This window comes from Petaurus breviceps, unplaced genomic scaffold, assembly GCF_028583685.1.
Source record: "Petaurus breviceps papuanus isolate PSGF00001 unplaced genomic scaffold, PetGlider_PUasm1.0 140, whole genome shotgun sequence".
Classification (NCBI taxonomy): domain Eukaryota; kingdom Metazoa; phylum Chordata; class Mammalia; order Diprotodontia; family Petauridae; genus Petaurus; species Petaurus breviceps.
The window spans coordinates 386,448-406,926 of record NW_027185698.1 but is presented as its reverse complement, the minus strand read 5'-3'; the positions used below and the strand labels follow the sequence as shown (position 1 = coordinate 406,926).

At 33.8% G+C, this 20,479-nt stretch overlaps 1 protein-coding gene across 3 annotated transcripts in view; it reads left to right on the top strand.

Moving 5' to 3' along the window:
• UBE2K (ubiquitin conjugating enzyme E2 K) overlaps nucleotides 1-20,039 on the top strand; it is a 75,377-nt gene extending 55,338 nt beyond the window's left edge. For all 3 annotated transcript variants that reach the window (XM_069068205.1, XM_069068224.1, XM_069068215.1), the window contains 3 exons: nucleotides 7,280-7,379; nucleotides 15,346-15,474; nucleotides 15,845-20,039. In XM_069068205.1, the coding sequence (XP_068924306.1) occupies nucleotides 7,280-7,379; nucleotides 15,346-15,474; nucleotides 15,845-15,919 (304 nt within the window). In that variant the 3' untranslated portion in view covers nucleotides 15,920-20,039. The remainder of the gene's footprint in view (nucleotides 1-7,279; nucleotides 7,380-15,345; nucleotides 15,475-15,844) is intronic.
• The last annotated feature ends 440 nt before the right edge of the window (nucleotides 20,040-20,479 follow it).

Sequence of the window (20,479 nt, the reverse complement as noted above, 5' to 3'; positions counted from 1 at the left end):
AGAGAGAGAGAGAGAGAGAGAGAGAGAGAGAGAGAGAGAGAGAGAGAAAGAAAGAAAGAGATATGAATAAATTATTGCCTTTATTTTTCTTTTTTATATAATTTCACTATATTTTCCTTACAGTGTAGATGAATTTTCAATGCCATCATGAAGTGTATTAGTATACCTCTTTCCCTATAGTTCATCCAGTACTGATTATCTGTATTTTTTATTTAACATTGTAATTTTTCTGCGCTTAAAATGAAATTCCGCTCCCAGAGTACTGTGTTGGCCACTTCCTGCCAGCCTGTTGGCCTTGTCCTCAGCAGGAGTTTAGCCTTTCTGTGTCATTTTGTGGGTTCTGTTGCTCCAAAGTTTTTCTAGAGTCATTTTTTACATGAATTGGGGGAGGTGGGACCCAGGAGCCAGAGCTGTGAGGAAGTCTTGTTTCTACTTCCCCATCTCAACTCCGCCCTCTGGAGCTTCTCTTTTTCATATGATGTAAGACACTGGTATAACCCTAATTTGTCTTCTAGTTTATCCAGCAGTTGTGATCAGTTGGAGTAGTAGCTCCTTGGTTCAGTGGATAGGATACTGAGCCTAGAGTGAGGAAAACTGAAGTTAAAACCGTCCTTAGGACACTTAATAGCTGAGTGACTTGGGCAAGTCACTCCACTGTTTACTACCTCAGTTTTCTCTTCTCTAAAATGGGTTTAATAATAGCCCCTACTTTAAGTGTTGTGAGGATCAGATGTGATCATTTTAACATACTCAGCCCAGTGTCGGATAGCAAGTGCTATCCGATAAATAAATGTTAGCTGTTAGGATTGTTATTAATAGAGGCACTAATTTAGGTGACTTGCCCAAGAGTCATACGTGTAGAAGTAGAAAAGCAAAGATTTGTACCTAGGTTTTAAATTACAAACCCAGACTTTGTATTACTTTGTTTCCTTTGCACTGATTTAACATGGAATTGTTGAAATAGGTTAAGAAGTAAATAATTTTATGTTTTTATTGGTGCTTTAAGTGTGCAGTTCTAGACTACTACTGTGACTAAGGTAAAGTTTTGGTCACAAGACCTATTTTGACCAGCCTCGGATTATGTGCACCAGCTGAACGCGCCCATTGTGCACACCAGCAGAAGTAGTGACTAGATTGTCTCGATGCGCTGTTGAGACATCTTTCTTGTTCCTCTTGACCCAATTTGAGAAATGCTTGTATAAAATGTATTATTGATAGTCTTCCTTTTGTTAAAAACTAAAATTGTACTGTTTTGGTTGAAGAATTTTTGTTTGCAAACATCTGAAATTTGTATTTTATGTGTTTATATAGTACTTTTTTTTTTTACTTTGTTCATATGAATTTTAAAAATGAAATACTGGATTTGGAATTAGAGGACCTAGGTTCAAATCTCTCTTCCATCTACTACCTGTCAACTTCTCTGGGCCTTAGTTTCTTTCATTTGTAAATGAGGGTATTGGGTTAGATGACCTGAGGTCCCTTCTAGCTCTGTGATCATGATTAAAATATGCAACAGTCTTATTATCCAGTCTACCAAAGGGTAGGATAGGAAAAGAATTCCTAATTTCCAGGATTAAAAACTGATGAGTTTATATTTTATTTTAAGGGTAATAGAGAACCACTAATATTATCTGGCTTGGGTTCTGACCTTGAAAGGCATATACTCTTTTTCTGGAAATTTAAACAGTTAAAATAATTGGTAAAGAAGGAGAGATACTATATAATTGTTAAATTCTACTGTGGGCATCCCTGGCTGTTGCCATTTGTCTTGTCTTGCCACTGAACTGTTGTGACTCTCAACATGGGGGGGGTTAGGGGGGGGTGGGGGTGGAGATGGGACAATGACTGAGACTGATTACTTGTGGAGCTCTGTGTCACTCAAATCCAGTTCTCACACAAGTAAGGTATCACCCTTGTGATGTCATAGACCTTTTCGAGAGTGGTGAACAACAACTGCTACTACTATTGTGTGGTACTTACCCTGGGTGAAAATAACCACACAGAGTAAATTAGCCTACTCAAGAGTCAAATCAAATTGAACTCAAGCACAGTCTTTTGTGATGAGAGTCCTACTCTGAATCCAAGCAAGAATTAAAGTAGTGTGAAGTAAGTCTATCCATATGTATATATTAATGTGCTATGTGTGATGCGAAAAACAGAAATAAATACTTCAAAGAGGTATGCCTTAGGAAGTAATTGTGAATTTTATAGCAGTTCATGTTCCAGGAATGATTTAGTAAATATCCTGTTTCTGCTATTAGAATATAAATTCCTTAAAGTACAGGGATTTGAATTTATCCTTCTCATAGTCCCCAAAATGCTGTGACTTAGTTTTCATAATCTATTTGTTAATAGAACAGAATTAGAATAATAGAATTTAGGGTGTGGGAGTTTTGAAAAGAAACCTTTAGGATAATTTCATCTAAGTCTTCTTGAATTTGAGGAAATTAATGACCAATGTGGGAGAGAGGGAACTAGAATTTGAGTGATCTCACTCAAGTCCAATGAGTTTCTCTCACATCCTAAAACTTCTTTGTTTCCTAAAATAATATTTCTAATCTTAGTAGCACATGTTCACATTTTAAATTGAAGATGGATGGAGGACTAAGAATGAATATAGTCGGGGCAGCTAGGTGGCGCAGTGAGTAGAGAGCCGGCCCTGGAGTCAGGAGGACCTGAGTTTGGATCCAGCCTCAGACACTTAGACACACACACACACACACACACACACACACACACACACACACACACACACACAGAGCCATGTGACCTTGGGCAAGTTGCTTAACCCCAACTGCCCTCCAGAAAAAGCAAAAAAAAAAAAAAAAGAATGGATATATTCTAGGTATTATCGCTTTGAAAAATGTACTCATAAAACAAAACAAAATTAAAATTTCTCTAAATATATACAGTCTCCTAAGGCATTTCCCGGCACTCTGTTCTTTCCTTTCACCCCTGTATTTTCAGACTAATCTTTGAAAAACATTATATTCTTTATGTTGTTACTGTCATTAAGTAGTTTCTTCATTGTGTATAAAATATTTTCTATCTTGCTTTCAAATCATTACACAATCTATTTGCTTTATATTCATTTCACCTTTCCCCCAAAACACATTTATGTCTTTAAAGTCAGTGTCATAATAGTCCTAAACTAGAATTATATTACATTGATTTTTATGTATCCTTCTCCTTCAGTTGTTCATTCTCCTTAACCATGCAGTTTATTTAGAGCCAACAAAGATTATGTCTTTCATGAAAGGTATTACAGTAGTTCCCTATCTTGCCCATTACTGGGCTACTGTCACACTTACTTTTATCACATAGTGCAATACTTAGCTGTTCTTTAATGTTTTCATATGTGTCTTTCCAAATAACTCATTGAAACATAAGGCCATGACTTTATAGTTCCTTATTATTTTATATTACATTACATTACACTGTATGAATTAGAGGTAAATACTCTTTAAATCCCTTGTATTATTATTTAACCTATTTTTTTCTTGTTCTTTAGTGGACATCTAGAATAGGATACAGTCACCCTACAAAAGAAGAGTTGCTTCCTACATTTCCCATACTTACATAGCATGGTTAACTCTATAAATGTTTATCTATAACAAAAGTGTGTATACACATTTATATACATATATATAATATGTAGTTCAGGAAAATGAATTTAGAACAAGCAGAAATGTAGGTGTGGAATTCACTGATGGTGTTGTAACAATTTCATTTATAAATTTTTTGAACATTAAGATAGACGAATATACTTTTTTATAAACATAAAGGATTGTTTCATGGGTTTTCTTGTAAAATATTAGATGCATTGTGCATAGATAATGAAATGTACTATATATAGCTTAATAAAATGTACTAAAGTACTACATTTTAAAAACTATACTATGTAGTAAGCTTAGTAGAGCTTTGTGGCCTCTGAATATTTTTTGCTTTTTTGCTTTTTGGAAGGGGGAGGGCAGGGCAGTTGGGGTTAAGTGATTTGCCCAAGGTCACATGGCTAGTGTCAAGTATCTGAGTCTGGATTTGAATTCAGGTCCTCCTGATGCCAGGGCAGTTGCTGTATTCACTGAGCCCCTCCTAGCTTCCCCTGAATATTTTTTTCAAGTGACTTTTGTCTACTCCCTGTCCCCAGCATTCCTGTTCTTGCTGTAGTATACTTTTAATCAGTAAAGATGTACCTGTGGAAAGAGATTGAAGAACAAAAAGTATAAATATGGACCCAGTTGATGATATTCTGTTAGAGTTATAACTTTTCAGTCATAAATTTGTTTTAAGATTATGTAGGAGAGAGAATAAGGAAGTAAACTTTGTATAAGAACTGTGTGTTTTATGGGTTTCCTTGTGAAATTTTTGGAAGGGTGATCAGAATTATTACTAAATGCAGTTTTGAGATGAACATTATTGCCATTAGTTTGATAGTCATTTTTGTTAAATTGTATTTTTAAAGGACTTGCATGTGAATTAATTTCATCTTCATAGCTAATATGTGTAATATGTGATTTTAATGGATAAGGAAAATGTTTCATCAGGACATATTTACTGTGGGAATTTGTTATATAGTACAAACATACTTTCTCAGATACTTTTATTCAATGAAACCATTTTTAAAACTACCAGATATAGTATGTTTTCATGATTGAACATGTATAACCTATATCGAATACTTGCCCTCTCAGGGAGGGGAGGGGAAGTGAGAGAGGGAGAGAGAATTTGGAACTTAAAAAGTTTTAGAAATGAGTGGTAAAAATTGTCTTTACATGTAACTGGGGCAAAAAATAAAATATTTTTTAAAACCCTGCCAAATATGGTAGAATTTCCTTTTAGTATCTTTAAATTTGTAGTTCCTTCCTGTTTATTCATAATTCAATATTTCTGACCTAAGTTTTTCCATTCGGGAGTTTTTTTTTTTAAGTATTTGGTTTTTTGAAAAATATCAAGACTGTTTTGTAAATCCTTTTAATTATTTTTTCAAGAAATCACTACTGATGCGGTAGTGATCCTTTAGAATTTATGAATCTATACTTAGAAAGCTCTAAATCTTTTATAATGTGTTATATACCCATTTGTCAAAAATTGAAGATACTTAAAAGGTCAACTAAATGAACTCACCAAGATCTTAGTTTTGACAAAGATTAGATATCTTAAACTATTTCTTACAACATTAATCTGTAAGGTTGTGATGTTATGAACTTACTGATACTTGATGATGACATTCAAAACCATACATTCATATATATGTCATAAGAATTTGGATTATTTTGTACAATAAAAATTTGGATGAAGTAAATTTTACTTGAGAAGCAATGTACTGTGTTGTTTAGTAGCCAGGTTTGTATTCAGGAAAACAGACTGAACAAGTCTGTCCCTGGTGACTTTTAAAGACTCAAGATTGTTAAACATATATCTCCTGTTTTATCTCTTACCTATCTTAAACATCTATCTGCTTTGGCACTAAGTCTTTTCAGGACTTCCATACCAATGTAATTACATTTGCAGAATCCTGTCAAGTAGGGGGGGGAAAGTTGACTTGTAAATTATGTACATTTTTGTATTCTCACTTTGATTTGATATTGGTGTAATATTTGTGGTTTTCACTTAGTGGGAGGTAGCTTATTTACCATAATTTTCCTTCCTTCTTGCTTCCTTCCCTCCTTCCTTTCTTTCTTTCCTTTTTCATTTTCTCTTACTTTTTCTCTTCTTTCCACCAAATAAACAGTTTTCCATAACTTAATGATGACAGGTTATGCTTTAAAGGATGTAAGAGCCAACTCTGCTCTTTAATTTGAAGGAAGATTGTACTCTGCTAAGTATATCCTGTTTTTGTTTTGTAAACTCTGAGGTAAATTTAAGACTTTATTTCAGTACATTAAAACATTTTATTTTCTTGTCTTTGTTCAAAATTTTTTCATACTTTGACACACCATGGGAGGTATGGAAAGCTTTACTGTTCATTAAACTCTACCCCTCTAAAAAAACACATATTTCTGTTAATTTGTGGGAGAATATAAAGTTTCTCCTTTTTTGTTCTTGCAACTCCCTGGTGACTCTGATGAATGAAATTAACGTTTTATTCTGCTAGAACTGTCAATAATAAACTTAATATTTATATAATCTTGTAATAGAAAGGAAAGGGGATTTCTTTTCTTATTGTTGATCTACCTATGTAATACCGGTTTTAGTTTGCTATTTTGGTTTTCCTGATTTGCCTTGTGAAGCTGAACATGCTCTTTTCTTCACCCCATAAGTATATATATCATACTGTCTAAAATATTTTTTAGAAAAACTGCTAGTAACTCCTGCTCAACTGGTAGATTATTTTAAAATAACAATGTTTATTTCATAAAATTTTTTTTAGAACTATCAGGTAAAAGTTATTTTGAGTGGAGAGCATATTCTTTGTTTTAGCTTTTTTTTTCTTTTTCTAACCACTGTTTTAGAATGTAATCTGGTGCTCTCAGATTTTCTTAGAAACATCTGGATATTTCAAAGATTGGCATTGCTTAGCTTATTTTTCTCAGGTACCATTAAAAAATCAATACAAAAGAGGTAGTTAGAAGTTTTACATCACTTTATGTTTTGGCTTTCTGCCTACAGAACTGAATAGGAGATCAATGAAAAATGCTCAAATCAGCCTGCTTTCTAGAATTTTGCTATCATACAAGGGATTGGTGACAGCTGGGTGAAAACTTAAGCTCAATTCATATTGCCTAAAATGTTTTGAGAAGTAGAAGAGGTTAAATAGAAAAGAATGTTAAATCAAGAAAAAAATTACTTCTTTTTTTTTTTTTTTAAAGCAATCAGGGTTAAGTAACTTGCTCAAGGTTATACGGCCAGTTTTTTCTGGGTGTGGTGCTGACTTTCTGAGCCCGGATTTGATCCAGGTCATCCCGACACCGGAGCCGGTGCTCTTACTCGCAGAGCCACCTGGCTGCCCCTTAATTTACTTCTGTATGGCACAATCACATATGATAGAGTAGGGTAAGCTTCCTGTTTTTTTTTTTTTTTTGGTAAGGCCTAAGAGGTAAGAATGATTTTTGCATTTTACAGTACAGCAAAGCTTTATTTACAAATGTAAAAACTCTTCCTTATTTGAAGGCATTATAAAAACAAGTTACTGTATTTTGCAGGCCTCTGGTATAGTTGAAAGCACACTAGTTGTAGAGAACAACCAATTCTTGTTGAAAAAAAAAACTTGTTTTTTCTTATTTTATTGGAATGCTCAGATCTTTTTTTAAGTAAAAATGTTTTCATACTTGAATTTTAGGGCAGCAGCAATGACTCTAAGGACAGTATTGCTCTCATTACAAGCATTACTGGCAGCTGCAGAACCAGATGATCCACAAGATGCAGTAGTAGCAAATCAGGTAAGGTGTCTGAAGTTTTTAAAATAAAGAAGCTCTTTTGTGCTTTATAGGCTTTTAACACAGCATATTAAATGAAAATGATACTTAACATGTTTTTTCTACTTTAGTGTTTGAAAGTTCTTGAGATTACCAGGTATAATGCTATGATGAGATTAACTTTGGAGCAGGCTTATCCTTTAGGCCATTCCAGTAATCTCTTAGATATGACTATGGAAATTTAACTTACCTATTCCTAATTAGAATTCACTGACTAGTGATTGACTTCTTAAACTAGTTACATGGAATTCATTATTAATTCAACTTTGAAAATGCATTGGGGTCAGTTAACAGTCTATTGTATTGTAGTAATAGGCTTAAAATGCTTCTGTATAACTGATAACTCTGCAAAGAGTAGCTAATTTATAAACTTTTTATTTGAGCAAAATTGACGAACTTACTGTTAAGTCACAGACTGGATAATGTCATTGATTTTTTTGGGTAGGTTATCAGATTTTATTGTATGTAAAATTTTAAAGTTGTTTGGTCTAAATTTTTAAGCATTTTAACTCCTGGATGTAAAATATGCAACTCACCTATGTTTCTTAGTCTATTTGATATTTGTCTAATAGTACATGCAGAATAATAAGTACATTTTTTGGCATTGGTTACTAATTTTTAGCTGTTATGTATTCAGAACCTCTATTCAAGGGTTGTCACCTTATTGTTGTTGTTATTCTTCAGATGTTTCAGTTGTTTCTGACCCTTCATGGCCCAATTTGGAGTTTTCTTGGCAAAGATACTGGAGTGGTTTTGCAATTTCCTCCTCCAGCTCATTTAACAGATGAGGAAACTGAGGCAGGCAGGGTTAATTGATTTGCCCAAGGGTCACACAGCTAGTAAGTGTCTGAAAATGGATTTAAACACGTGAAGATGAGTCTTCTTGATTCCAAACCCAGTGTTCTATGCACTGCATCACCTATATCCCCTGAAATCAGTTTATATACCAATTTTATTAATTTTCTAAAGCAGATATATTAAAACCTGGCTGTGCTACTGTCCTTATATTGGGCTCTGTTTCACCAGGATAATTTTATAAGTCAGCTGTGAAATCATGGAATACTTTTGCAACCCCATGAATAGGGGAAAAAAGTATTTACCTTACACCAGTGCTACTCTCTTGTATATAGTTAATAAGATTTCCATGTGATAATTTAAACTTATTTGCCAGCTGTATTTATGCATGCATTTCAGTCCAACAAACATTTATTAAATATGTGCTACATATGAGGCACTGTTCTAAGACACAAACACAAAGATGAAATAATCTCTGTACTTAACGAAACCTCTATTTTGTTAGATAATGTATTGCTTAGTTAGTCATTATTTATAAATGTATTGACCAAACATTGGCTTTAGAATTGTCTAGGTTATTGCTTATTCATATTTTTATCCTGCAACATAACAACAAATCTACAGATTTGGCATGTTAGATCCCCCATTTTCCCATATAGTATCAGTTGTCCTTCTCTATTGATTTGTTCTCAGAAGTGTCTTTTTTAAGATCTTTTTATTTCTAGTTATTACATATACTTGTGCTTATTGTGGTTTAATGTGCAGACTTGTTCAGCTTAGGAGTGATTGTGTTTGAATCCTGGCTCAAAAATGGACTCTCTAACTCTGGTCACCTCAGCCATTTTGAGCTTAACTTTTCTCATGTGTAAAATTGGAATAGGAGCAGCAAGGTAGCACAGTGGATAGAGTGCTGGGTCTGAAGTCAGGATACTTCATCTTGTTTAAATTTGGCCTTAGACACTTACTGTGTAACTCTGGGCAAGTCATCTAACTGTCTTTGCCTCATTTCCTTATCTGTAAAGTGAACTGGAGAAGGAGATGGCAAACTACTCCAGTATCTTTCCCAGGAAAACTCCAAATGAGGTCAGCAAGATTTGAACATAACTGAAATGACTGAACAACAAACACTGGAGCAGCATTGGTACTACCTGTCTCACAGGGTTGTTGTGGGAAAAGAAAATTGTGTAGACCTTAAAGCACTATGTAAATGTGATTTGTTTTACGTTTGTATGGATTTTATAAATAAGAAAAAGGAAATTAGTAAACCTGCAGTAGCAGAAGCATAGGGGGACAGTGGTGAGGAAAAGCAGTGTTTGAATACTGAACATTGTCTTTAGGAGATGATGAATAATACCTGCCTGAATAAAGCAGAGAAAATGTGCTGGTCAGTAGTGGGAAGAAAGCATTTATAGATAGGGGCAAAATTATAGAAGTTAGTAACCTAGCCTAGAAAAGTTTATATTTAATAGTATGTAATAGCTATTTAAACAGAGACATGTAGAGTAAAACTGTTTCTAGGAGTGGCATATGATTAAAACTGCTTATTTATTCAATCTGGCTAGGAGTATTGAGAAAATAAGAGGAAGGGAGGATTAAGGGGAATCATCCTTAGGGTTTTTTACAGTAATCTAAGTATGAGATAAAATGGGGACATTGGGTGACTAGGTGGTGCAGTGAATACAGCACCAGCTCTGGAGTCAGGAGGACCTGAGTTCAAATCCAGCCTCAGACACTTAACACTATTAGCTATGCGACCTTGGACAAGTCACTTAACCCCAATTGCCCTGCCTTCCCCCCTCCAAAAAGCCAAAAAAAAATTTTTTTTAAATGCAGACGCGGACTTAGGATATGGCTATGGAAAATGAAAGAAGGTGCGGCCAGGTAGCACAGTGAGTAAGAGCACCAGCCCCAGTGTCGGGATGACCTGCGGATCAAATCCGGGCTCAGACACTTAGCACCCACCCAGAAACACCTGGCCATGTAACCTTGAGCAAGTTACTTAAGCCCAATTGCTTTAAAAAAAAAAAAAAGAAAATGAAAGAAAAGCAGAGTCATTTTGAAAGAATGAATAGCTTGGTGCCTATAGGTGGTGAATAAAAGAGAAAAACGTCAAATTCTACTCAAAAGTTGGATTTAATTTTTTTTCAACTTGAGATTACTAGGAGAATGGTCTGACTGTTTAACAGATGTGGGAGTGTAAGAAGTTGAGGGTAACACTGAGATTATGAACTGGAAAGCTTGGAAAGATGGTGGTGCCTTTGGCAGAGAGAAATTTGTAAAAGAAGGTCAAGGGAAAATAAAATGAGTTTTGTACTTCCTGCATTTAAGATGTCTCCTGAACATTCATTTGAATTGATTAGGAGAGAGAGTCATTACTAAGCAAGGGGATCAAGTAATACTTTGTGAAGAAATTGACAGCAAATTTTAAAAAGTAGAGCAAACCCACTTTGCAAAGAAGGGCAACCATTGTAGTAAGTAGTATTAACAAACAAATAAACGATTGAATGGAGAACATAAAAGGGACAGTCTGAGGACAGAAAAGAGATTAGTCTGGCAGGAATTTAGAGTACCTGGAAGGGTGTAGTACTAGGAGATAAAGCTCAAAAGATAAGTTAGTTCCAGATTGTGGATAACTTTGAATTTCAAATTGGAGTTTTAAATAGGCAATGAGGAACCACAGATTTTTGAGCAGAAAAGTAGCTTGGTCAGACCTATAGCACTAATTTTGTGCCCCAAAAGATTAGCGCTCAAATTATATATGATCTTTCTGTATTCTTTAGTAAGTAGTATGACTGTCATCTCCCATTGGGGTTGTAACCTTGTTGATCATTGTTGGGTCTTTACATTAGACATTTTATTTTTAAATCACCCCCTCTCCTCAGTTAACTGTACATTGTTCCAAGACAGGAAAAAAGTTCAGCAAAATCAGTCAATGCATCCCTTGTATCTAACACTATCACCTTGAAATAATTATCCCTGCAGAGAAAGGATGTGAAGTATATTTATTTATTTATTGAACTTTTTTTCCTATGACCAAGCTTGTTAAATACAGTATAGTAAACATTCCCCTTATTATTCATAATCACTTCTAAATTTCCTTCCTCTACCTTTTGTATTTTAAAATTTCTTATTGATACTCAAAAACCATTTGTTATTGCTCTTTGGAACTCCCAGTTCCTCCTATATAGTTCCTCCACATAGTTTATGTTGGTAAGTGAATTTTTATTTTTTTGGAGGGGGAAGGCAAGGCATTTGGAGTTAAGTGACTTCCCCAACCAAGGTCACACAGCTAGTGTGTCAAGTGTCTGAGGCTGGATTTGAACTCAGGTACTCTTGACTCTAGGGCCAGCGCTCTATTCACTATGCCACCTAGCTGCCATAGATCAATACATATTTTTCCCAATATTCATAGATTGTTGCCTTAGTTTTTTTAGGAATCACTCATGCTATACTCAGCTATAATTTGAAAATTCCATAATCTCCTTTTCATTAATTAAAAAAATTAAAATATTATCTAAATACCTAAGACATTTCTATTCTAGATTTTTCAGAGGTCACTGTCATCAACTAAATAAGCTCATGTGTAGGTTATTTCAGCAGTCTAGTACATAGTTATATGGAGCTGGTGATTTAAACTGACTCTAGTTGGATATTCTCCTACCATCTTTTTCCATTAGAATTTTCAATACTCCTCTACACTCTTACCTCCATTTTTTGTTAACTATTTTATGTTCTGTGCCTAGTACTTCAAAGTATGTTTTCTGTATCATAGAAAACATAAGGGAAATTGAACTAACTCTTTCATCTGTTACAACATTAACCTTGGACAGCATTCAAATCCTTTAATCTTTCCATTGCTCCTTATATAGGTTTAAAATAGCTTTTTGTTATCATTAGCATTTATTGCATGCCTCATTTTGTGTTTTGAACTTTGATATAGTTGATGTCTTTCAAGAATTATGTTATTTTAAAAATCCATTATCCATTACTGATGGATCCTTGCATGTTTTTGAAAATCCTGGGGTAGATGGTGAGTTCCTTATGTCTACACATTGTTCTCATTAGATTATACCCTCTTTTCCTCATCAGTAGCATTTTTCATGATGTTGGTATTATTGAGATCATGTCCATGCTCTCTAGCTGATTTCTTCCATGGAATTTTAATTTTGAAATAAGTAAAAGTAATTTCATTAAATAAAAACTAGATGAAGGAGCTAAAGGATATTTTTATTTCTTTTCATTTTTGGCTTGAATTTGGGGTAAAATATCATTTATATTTTATATGTATGCCAAGCATTTGAGTCAGAATTATCTAATAACTGTTTACAGGACACAGTGAAGGTTCACTTTTTCTGGTTGGTTTAACTGCCCAAGTAAAAGGCTGGAATAAATAATTTATATAAATTAAGAAGCAAGTTAAGTAATATTTAATTTAGGCTTTAACATAGCTTTTTTAAAAGCTTTTGTCCTGTTTGTTGTTTATCCATCATTCTTGAAGTATACCAATGACATCACAAAGGTGATGTCTTGATTTTGTTCGTGAATTGGATTTGAATGAGACAGATAATAGTTTGTGAACATTGATATCGACCAACTTGTGCATTCATTGGGGACATTTCCTTGATCTCAGAATTGATAGATGCTAGATATAAAATTGGCAACAATTAGTAGTAGGCACTAAGATTATCATTTGCTATGTTAATTTTTGTATAATTGAAATTTTAAAATTGCTTTTAAAAAATACATGTTGATGTTCTCTCAAGTACTATGATCTTCAGTTCCTCTAAGTCTTCAACTCACATGATCCATTCTTCTCCTTAGCCCACATAAGGATAGTTATAACATTGAAGTCACTAATATCTACAAGTCAAAAACTTGAAAATTTCTTTATCATATCATTCTATTGTTCGTTTAGCCTTACTCCAAGCCAATTTTTCATCTTCACCAGGAGCATTTCTATCCCTATTTAGTCTCTATAGCCACCATCTAACTGTATTTTTTCTCTCTTTTCATTCTATATCATATCCAATCATAAACCTTACTAAGTTTATACTGTAATTGACCCTTGGATCCCTTTATCTTGTTATTGAGGATCATATTTTAACAAAAACTATCTCATACCTTCAACCTTATCTCCTTTTGCTTGATTATATGCTGCTGAACAGATTTGGAGGAAACACAGTATTAAACTTGGGTCCATTGCACATTTACATTATTTATTCTCAGCTTAGCAAAACCATCCTCTCCCAAATGTCCCTATGTCTGTTGAGGGTACTTCCTGTTACCCATTTCCTTTGAACTAAACTATTTCAGACTTCTCATTCTCCTTTAACCTCCTCCCTTCTAATCAGCTGGCTGATCTTGTCCTTTTAGCCTTCACAGAATCTTTCACCTATATTTTCCCTTCATTCCACTCACATAGTCCCTACCCTAGTTTAGATCCTTATCACTATTAGACTAGTTTTCCAGTTGGTATCTTTGTTCTCTTTGATCTTTGATCTCTTCACATCCTAAACCTTATTAAGTACGCATTAGCTAAAATAATTACCTGCTCCAAAAAATTCAAAGATTCCCTTGTGCCTTCAGGATCCCATGCAAATTTCTCTTAGTGTTTTAAAGTCCTTCACAATTTGTCCTCAGTCTTCCCTTTTTACTCACATTATGTATTTGCTTCTCTTCCTGAATTTTGTGTTTCAACCCACCTAGGCTTACTGCTTCTCACACAGAACACTCCATTTTCTGTTTCTAAGTCTTTGTACTAGCTGACATCCATGCCTAGAATGCACTCCGTCCATCTTAAAATCTCTTGTATTCATTTTGTATAGATCTGTTCATGCATGTGAACAGAACCTCTGTGAAGGCAGGGACTGCTTCATATTTACCTTTGTAGCCTTAGCACCCTTAGTACCTAGCATAGTGCCTAACATAGTAGATCCTTAATAAAGATTTGCTAAATTGAATTCACCTTGTTTTCTTTTGACAAGACATTTGATCCGTGTAACAAAGCAATACAGGGTATTTTTCTCTATTCTTAAATTATGGAAAAATTATTTGGTATACTTATTCCCAAATGTTTACAAAAGCATTGCCATTTTCCTTGAAGCAAGTTACACATACATAATATTCGTGTTGAAATTTGAACTTAATGTTGAAATCAGCCATGATAATTACTCATTGCTTAATATTCAAGGTGTGTTTAGATGTTAGTGATTCTTTTTTTCAAGTTAATGGTAATAGAAGAAAAGTCTTTAGAAACTTAAATCTGCATTGTATTATTATTTTAGCTTTTAGGCGCTTTTTTTTAGTTTGCTAATGTTGATAGTCATTGCCAATTTTTAATTGCCACATAATTATTTCCCCCTTTAGTGATTTTTCCCTTTACAGATATTACTGTGCAGCAATCTTATAATCAGTGTTCTAGTTTTTTTCATTTTTCTTTCATTTTGGGTTATGAAAAGTAATGGTAAAAATTGCTTATAGAGCAAAAATTACAAACGACAGGAGAATGAAAAGATGCCTAGTGTGTATAACCCTGTTCATAAAGATTTCCTCCTAAGAAGGTGTGGTAAAAGATTTTATTGAGGCTATTTGATATGAAAAAAGGTGGGATGGTGGTCCCTTAACAGAGGGACAGATGTAAGGATACCTTGGCACCTCTGGAATTAAAAAAATTTTTTTTGAGATTTACTTTATTTATGATTTGTGAAGGATTTTTTAAGCTACGATTGAATCACATAGGAAGGAAGACTTTGAGAGGTTATAATCTTTGGCAGAGGAGAGAGACCCACAATGAAATATTAATAATAACATTTGTGTAATTTTTTTAAGATTTACAGAGCAGTTTCCATGTGAGATAGGTATTTTAAGTCATAATTATTATCCATATTTTTTTGGGAGAGGAAATAGCTTCAAGAGAAGTAAAAGGGTGTTTCTAGAGCCCTACAGCTAGTGAGTTTTGGGGTCAAGATTTGTTCCCTGACTTCAAATCTAGAATCACGGAGCATTTTTAGTATGTTCCTTATGTAATAGAACCTGGAAGTTTGGTCACACTTATTAAATATTAGGACCTGAAATACTTAAGTACTTTGGATAGTTTTATTTGGACCAAATATTGTTTCATTTTGTTTTCATGTAGTACAAACAAAATCCAGAAATGTTCAAACAGACAGCTCGACTTTGGGCACACGTGTATGCTGGAGCACCAGTTTCTAGTCCAGAATACACCAAAAAAATAGAAAACCTATGTGCTATGGGCTTTGATAGGGTAAGTACATATCATTTGTGCTAGTTTTTGTTTTATTTTTATTACTGCTTGGTGTCATGGAGAGGGATTAGAAAAGCAACTGAGGTGATCTTTACTGTTTCTATCAATCATTTTTAGTTGACATTTACTAATAAATTATCTATTTACCTTTGTATCCTCATTTAAATAAAACTCCAGGCAACTAAATCAGTTCTTTGTTTAAAAGATTTATATTTGTTGTATATGCATGTAGTATGGTTAAACTAGAAAAATAAATTTTAGGAAAGAAACTTTACTTAAGATATTAAGATACTGTTCAAACAGTAACTGAAAATGTTGTAGAAATGTTACTTTGGGATTTGATTTTTTTCCCCATTTCTTTTCTCTCCAGAATGCAGTAATAGTGGCCTTGTCTTCAAAATCATGGGATGTAGAGACTGCAACAGAATTGCTTCTGAGTAACTGAAGCATAAAGAGAAAACTGCTGCTGTAGTCCAGTCCAGTTTGCCCCCTTCTTGAGGAGCATCACCATCTGTTATTTTTAGAATTCTGCATAGATTCTTTTAAAACTGGCATTCTTGCCTAATTATTATCTAGGCATGATTGAAGACTGAAAAAAAAACCCTGCTCTGTAAATAAAGCTAATTAAACGTCTGTGTAAATTTAAAAAGGGGAAATACTTTAATTTTTTTTTCTTACTAAATAGTGTAAAAATTCTTTGAGTTCAGCTAAGACTATGAAAAAACAAAACATGCTACTTTAGCATTTAGCAGTGTGACCAAGACTAGCAAGAGTTTGCTTCAGGATTTTGTTGAATAATTATTTAAGTAATATTTTGAACTTGTTAAGGCCATCCAAATTGTTGATGTCATTCATCACAGTTACCTTAATGTTTTTTAACATTGATCTTCTGTGCCTGTGTACTTGCATGCGTGTACTTTACTCTAGACCTCTTAGAACCTGGTAGCTGAAAAGAGCACCATTTTAAATATTTGTGTGCTTAAAAAATTAAAGACTTACCCAAAGTTGAAAATGGTGACCTATTCAGAACCTTTTCTATCCATATCATTGGATTGGGATACCACACGTACTTTCTCTTCATTTTACATATCTAAATTCTAATGGTAAATTTCTTTTTCCCTTGTTTCTGGTTTAGAATGTGCCATTTATAGTAGCTTATTTTCCATTTTCAAATAATATATTTAGAATATTTTGTCATTAATACAGTCTTGGAGCTTTCATGTATTAGAAGTGGTGCAAAAATGGGGCTACTGATTTTATTTCTTCTAAGACCAGTACATTCTTAATGTTGTGGTTTCCCTGTAATTATGGGAAGAACATAACTTAATTTTCGCTGTTTGGACACTCTTTAAAAACTGTCTCAGCAGTTGAAGATTTTCTTTGAGTACTTGCTTTGATGCAATCAACAGTTTTGCAAGTTTTCTATTATTTTGGGCTTTATTGTAGGGATTGCTTATCAGGTACTTAAAATTTCAATTTTGCTTATATTTCCCCCTTGTTGACACATGAAATCTGTGTTGATGTTTTCCTGTACATACTTCAAATGCACATAGAAAGAAATAGAAGTGTGTTATAAATCTAGCTTCCTTTATGATGTTTCTGATAATACAAGAATTTAAAATCTTACTTTCTTGTGTACATACAGTCAGACTTTTTATTCGTATTAAAATGACATTTCATCCTGAATTCAAAAGTTTGAAAATTATTAGTTTTGCAAAATCAGATATCAGTGTGACCATTTATTGAATGTTGAACTAACTTTATGCAAATAGGCATATACTTCAAGTAAAACTATTGTATGAAATTTTTAGGTCAGATGAAGAAAGTAAAGTTGGCAGACTGGGTTAGGTTATACTGTAACATATACAAAGCTTCCATTCCCCAGCAAATTATTAATCCAAACCATAAATTTTTAAATGTTGCAGACATAATTGTTTTTGAACCATGAGTTTGGTGTTATTTCATATTTGACCTTTTTGTATTCTTTTTTTTTTTTTTTTTGCCTTTTGGAAGGCAGTTGGGGTTAAGTAACTTGCCCAAGGTTACACGGCTAGTTTTTGTGTGTGGGTGTTTAGTGTTTGAGGCCAGAACTGAACTCGGGTCCTCCTGACTCCAGGGCCGGTGCTTTACTCACTGCGCCACCTAGCCGCCCCCTTTTTGTATTCTTGATACTGGAAGCAATAAGAACCATTATTAAATGATTAGAATAAGAAATTTAAAAGAACCTAGTTCTTCCAAAAAACTTAGAATTTCCTAATCAACAGTAAACTGTTTTAGTTAATCATACTAAACACGTCTTTTTTTATACTGTTTGCTTAAGCATGAGGTTTTTCCTACAATCACTTTATATTGTTGTAGCCCAATTATTTTCTGATGATGCCAAAGGAAATGATTTTTTCTCCTTATTTATTTTAAACAATTAGGACTTTTTAATTTGTTGAGGTATTAGAGTAGTACCAAATTATGGGTGTTTTCCCCTCATTTCCTTTTGGTCAAATCTCAGTTTCCTTTTTTTGTTATATAACATTAGTCCTAGGATTATGTGGTGAACATTCTATTTTTTTTTCAATTAAAATACATCTGCCCAGTTTAGTATTTCTAAATATTGCCAGTGTATAAAAATTGTCAATAAAAGAGAGAACTGGGAGTTTGTTAAAGAATAAGGATTACATGCCTTCGTTTTTTGAAGACAGATGAATCTTGCCTTTGATTAGATGCTTTAGCCTCAAATGGACCCCATTCAGTAAGTACATATCAAATAGTATGTAGCTCAAAGCTGCCCCGGACATCTGAAGATGTGATCATGTTTGGTACTGAGGAGTTTTCCATAAGAGAGTCCTCATGCCTACAGTTGAATTTACCTTACACTTTTTAAATACTGTAGTAGTCCCTCTTTACTCTTCCCTCATAGTTTGTTTTTGTTGTGTATTCTATATATATAATATACATATGCGTATACGTATACATATGTCTATATAGATATGAAATTGACTTCTTCCATATTGCAAAATTTAATAACTGACAAAATTACCTTGTTCATTTTTTTTTTTAAAGCTTGGAACAAGGGCACTTTTAAAGAATGCAGATTGGGGAACAAAGAGGTGCCCTGGTAGGAAGTAGTTTCCCTATTGCATTTTTTTGGTTATTTGGTATTTTTAAAATTTGACAAAACATAAACATAAAATACAAATCTATTTGGAACAGATAGAGTTACTAGAAAAAACTGACATTCCAACCAAATAGGTTTTATTATTGTTAAGTACAAATTTTGTGGAACATGCCTGACTTTTAGTAGAGTTGTACAGTATTCATTCACTTCATTTTTTTTAATGACTGGAAAATAATATGTGACAGAAGAATTAGTGCAGTATGTAAATATTTAAAAGAATCTGGTACTAAATTAGCTGCTGAGAGTTGACTCCCAAAGATACTTAACCGTTGTTAATACAAGTTCACTTAAACAAATGCAACTTCCAAGAGTGTATGAACTTCAGTATAGTTGGCTATGGAGTCCTTTGGCATTTTGCTTTTGTGAGAAAAACTTTGGATCTAAAATAAGATTGATTTTGAAGCATATCATATTGGCAGTTAATGTAGTTGTTGGCTATACTTAAAAACTATGCAAAGTTCTTTAAAAAAAAAAACTGTGAAGAGCTGGCATTTAAAGGGGAAGTGGTTTTGTTTATGCACTACTCCAGAATGGAGCGCACTGTGGTGGATGAGAGGCCTTTGCTGTCAGTGTGTACCTGATGTAGGGGCTTTTAAAAACGCAATGGGGAATTGACACTATTACTAGAGAAGTAGATAACACCTCTTTTTGGGGGTAAAGCACAGGAATTGAATATAGTCCTTTCTCTTAAATAATTAAGATGAATTATGCCGGGAAAATTGGGTCCAGGTATACCTTCTTTGTATATATAGGCTACATAGGTGGTGGCAGTGTTTTAAAAGTGCAAAAGGATGCCATATGTTCACAGTTGATTTTAAATTCATGGAATTCCTGTGAAAATGTTTAGTCTTAATAGCTCTTTCTAGTTTTAGGAATTTCAACTTTGGTGTACAAAATAACTTAATTTAAAATTTTTACCTTTTCAGGTTTTTAGCATTAATTTAAAATAAATGCTTAATGTCAGGCAATGACTTTCTGGGGAAGAAGGCAACCTGAAGTATGTACTGATATATAGCCTCTTTTTCCAGGTATGATTTTTCTGTGATGTCTACATGGTACCACATGATGATATTTTCAGAATTAATTGCAAAATGGATGAGAAACCTTAAAAATTTGTAGCTCATTTCCCCCATTTTTATTGTTTATTGCTTTGTTGGTCTGATCTATCATTACAAACGTGATCATCAGCTTAAATGTCAGTTGTTGATGTTTTCCCTCTTGCTTGGTTAATTCACTCGTGCTATTCTACATAATCAAGCTTGGCACTAGTTTGCTGATTGGTTCCAGGGGATAAATGGATACAAATCATTGCACTGTACTGTTATCCTTGTCTGCTTGCTGTTATCTACCTTTTCTAGGCATCATAATAAAAACTAGACAATTTCTTTGGGGCAAAGAGATTTATTTAATGTAATTTAAGGACTTTTTTTCAATAGAAAAGGAATTCTATTGAAAATATATCTATTTTGCAGATTTCAGCAGCCGATGGTGCTTTGTTGTGGTGTCTGCTGGAAGCTTACTGCCATTATAGGAATATTCAACTTTAGCCAGAAAGAGCCTGGCTTCTTAGCTTCTCCAAATTTTTAAAAATTGTTAGTGATAATGAATTTTGTAAGGAGTTTTGTTTTGAGCCACTAACTTCTTGTAAAGGGAGAATACCCATACAGCATTGAAGTAGTGGAGGTGGGATGTGTGTCTTTTGTCTTTGTGGGTGGGAAGGGGAAAGAAGGGTGGGCAAGTGGGTGGGTGGGGTGGAATTTGTCTGGAGAATAAAAACTACAAAACACTTTTGTACACAAATGATTTTTTAAAAATAAATACACATTTTAAAAGATG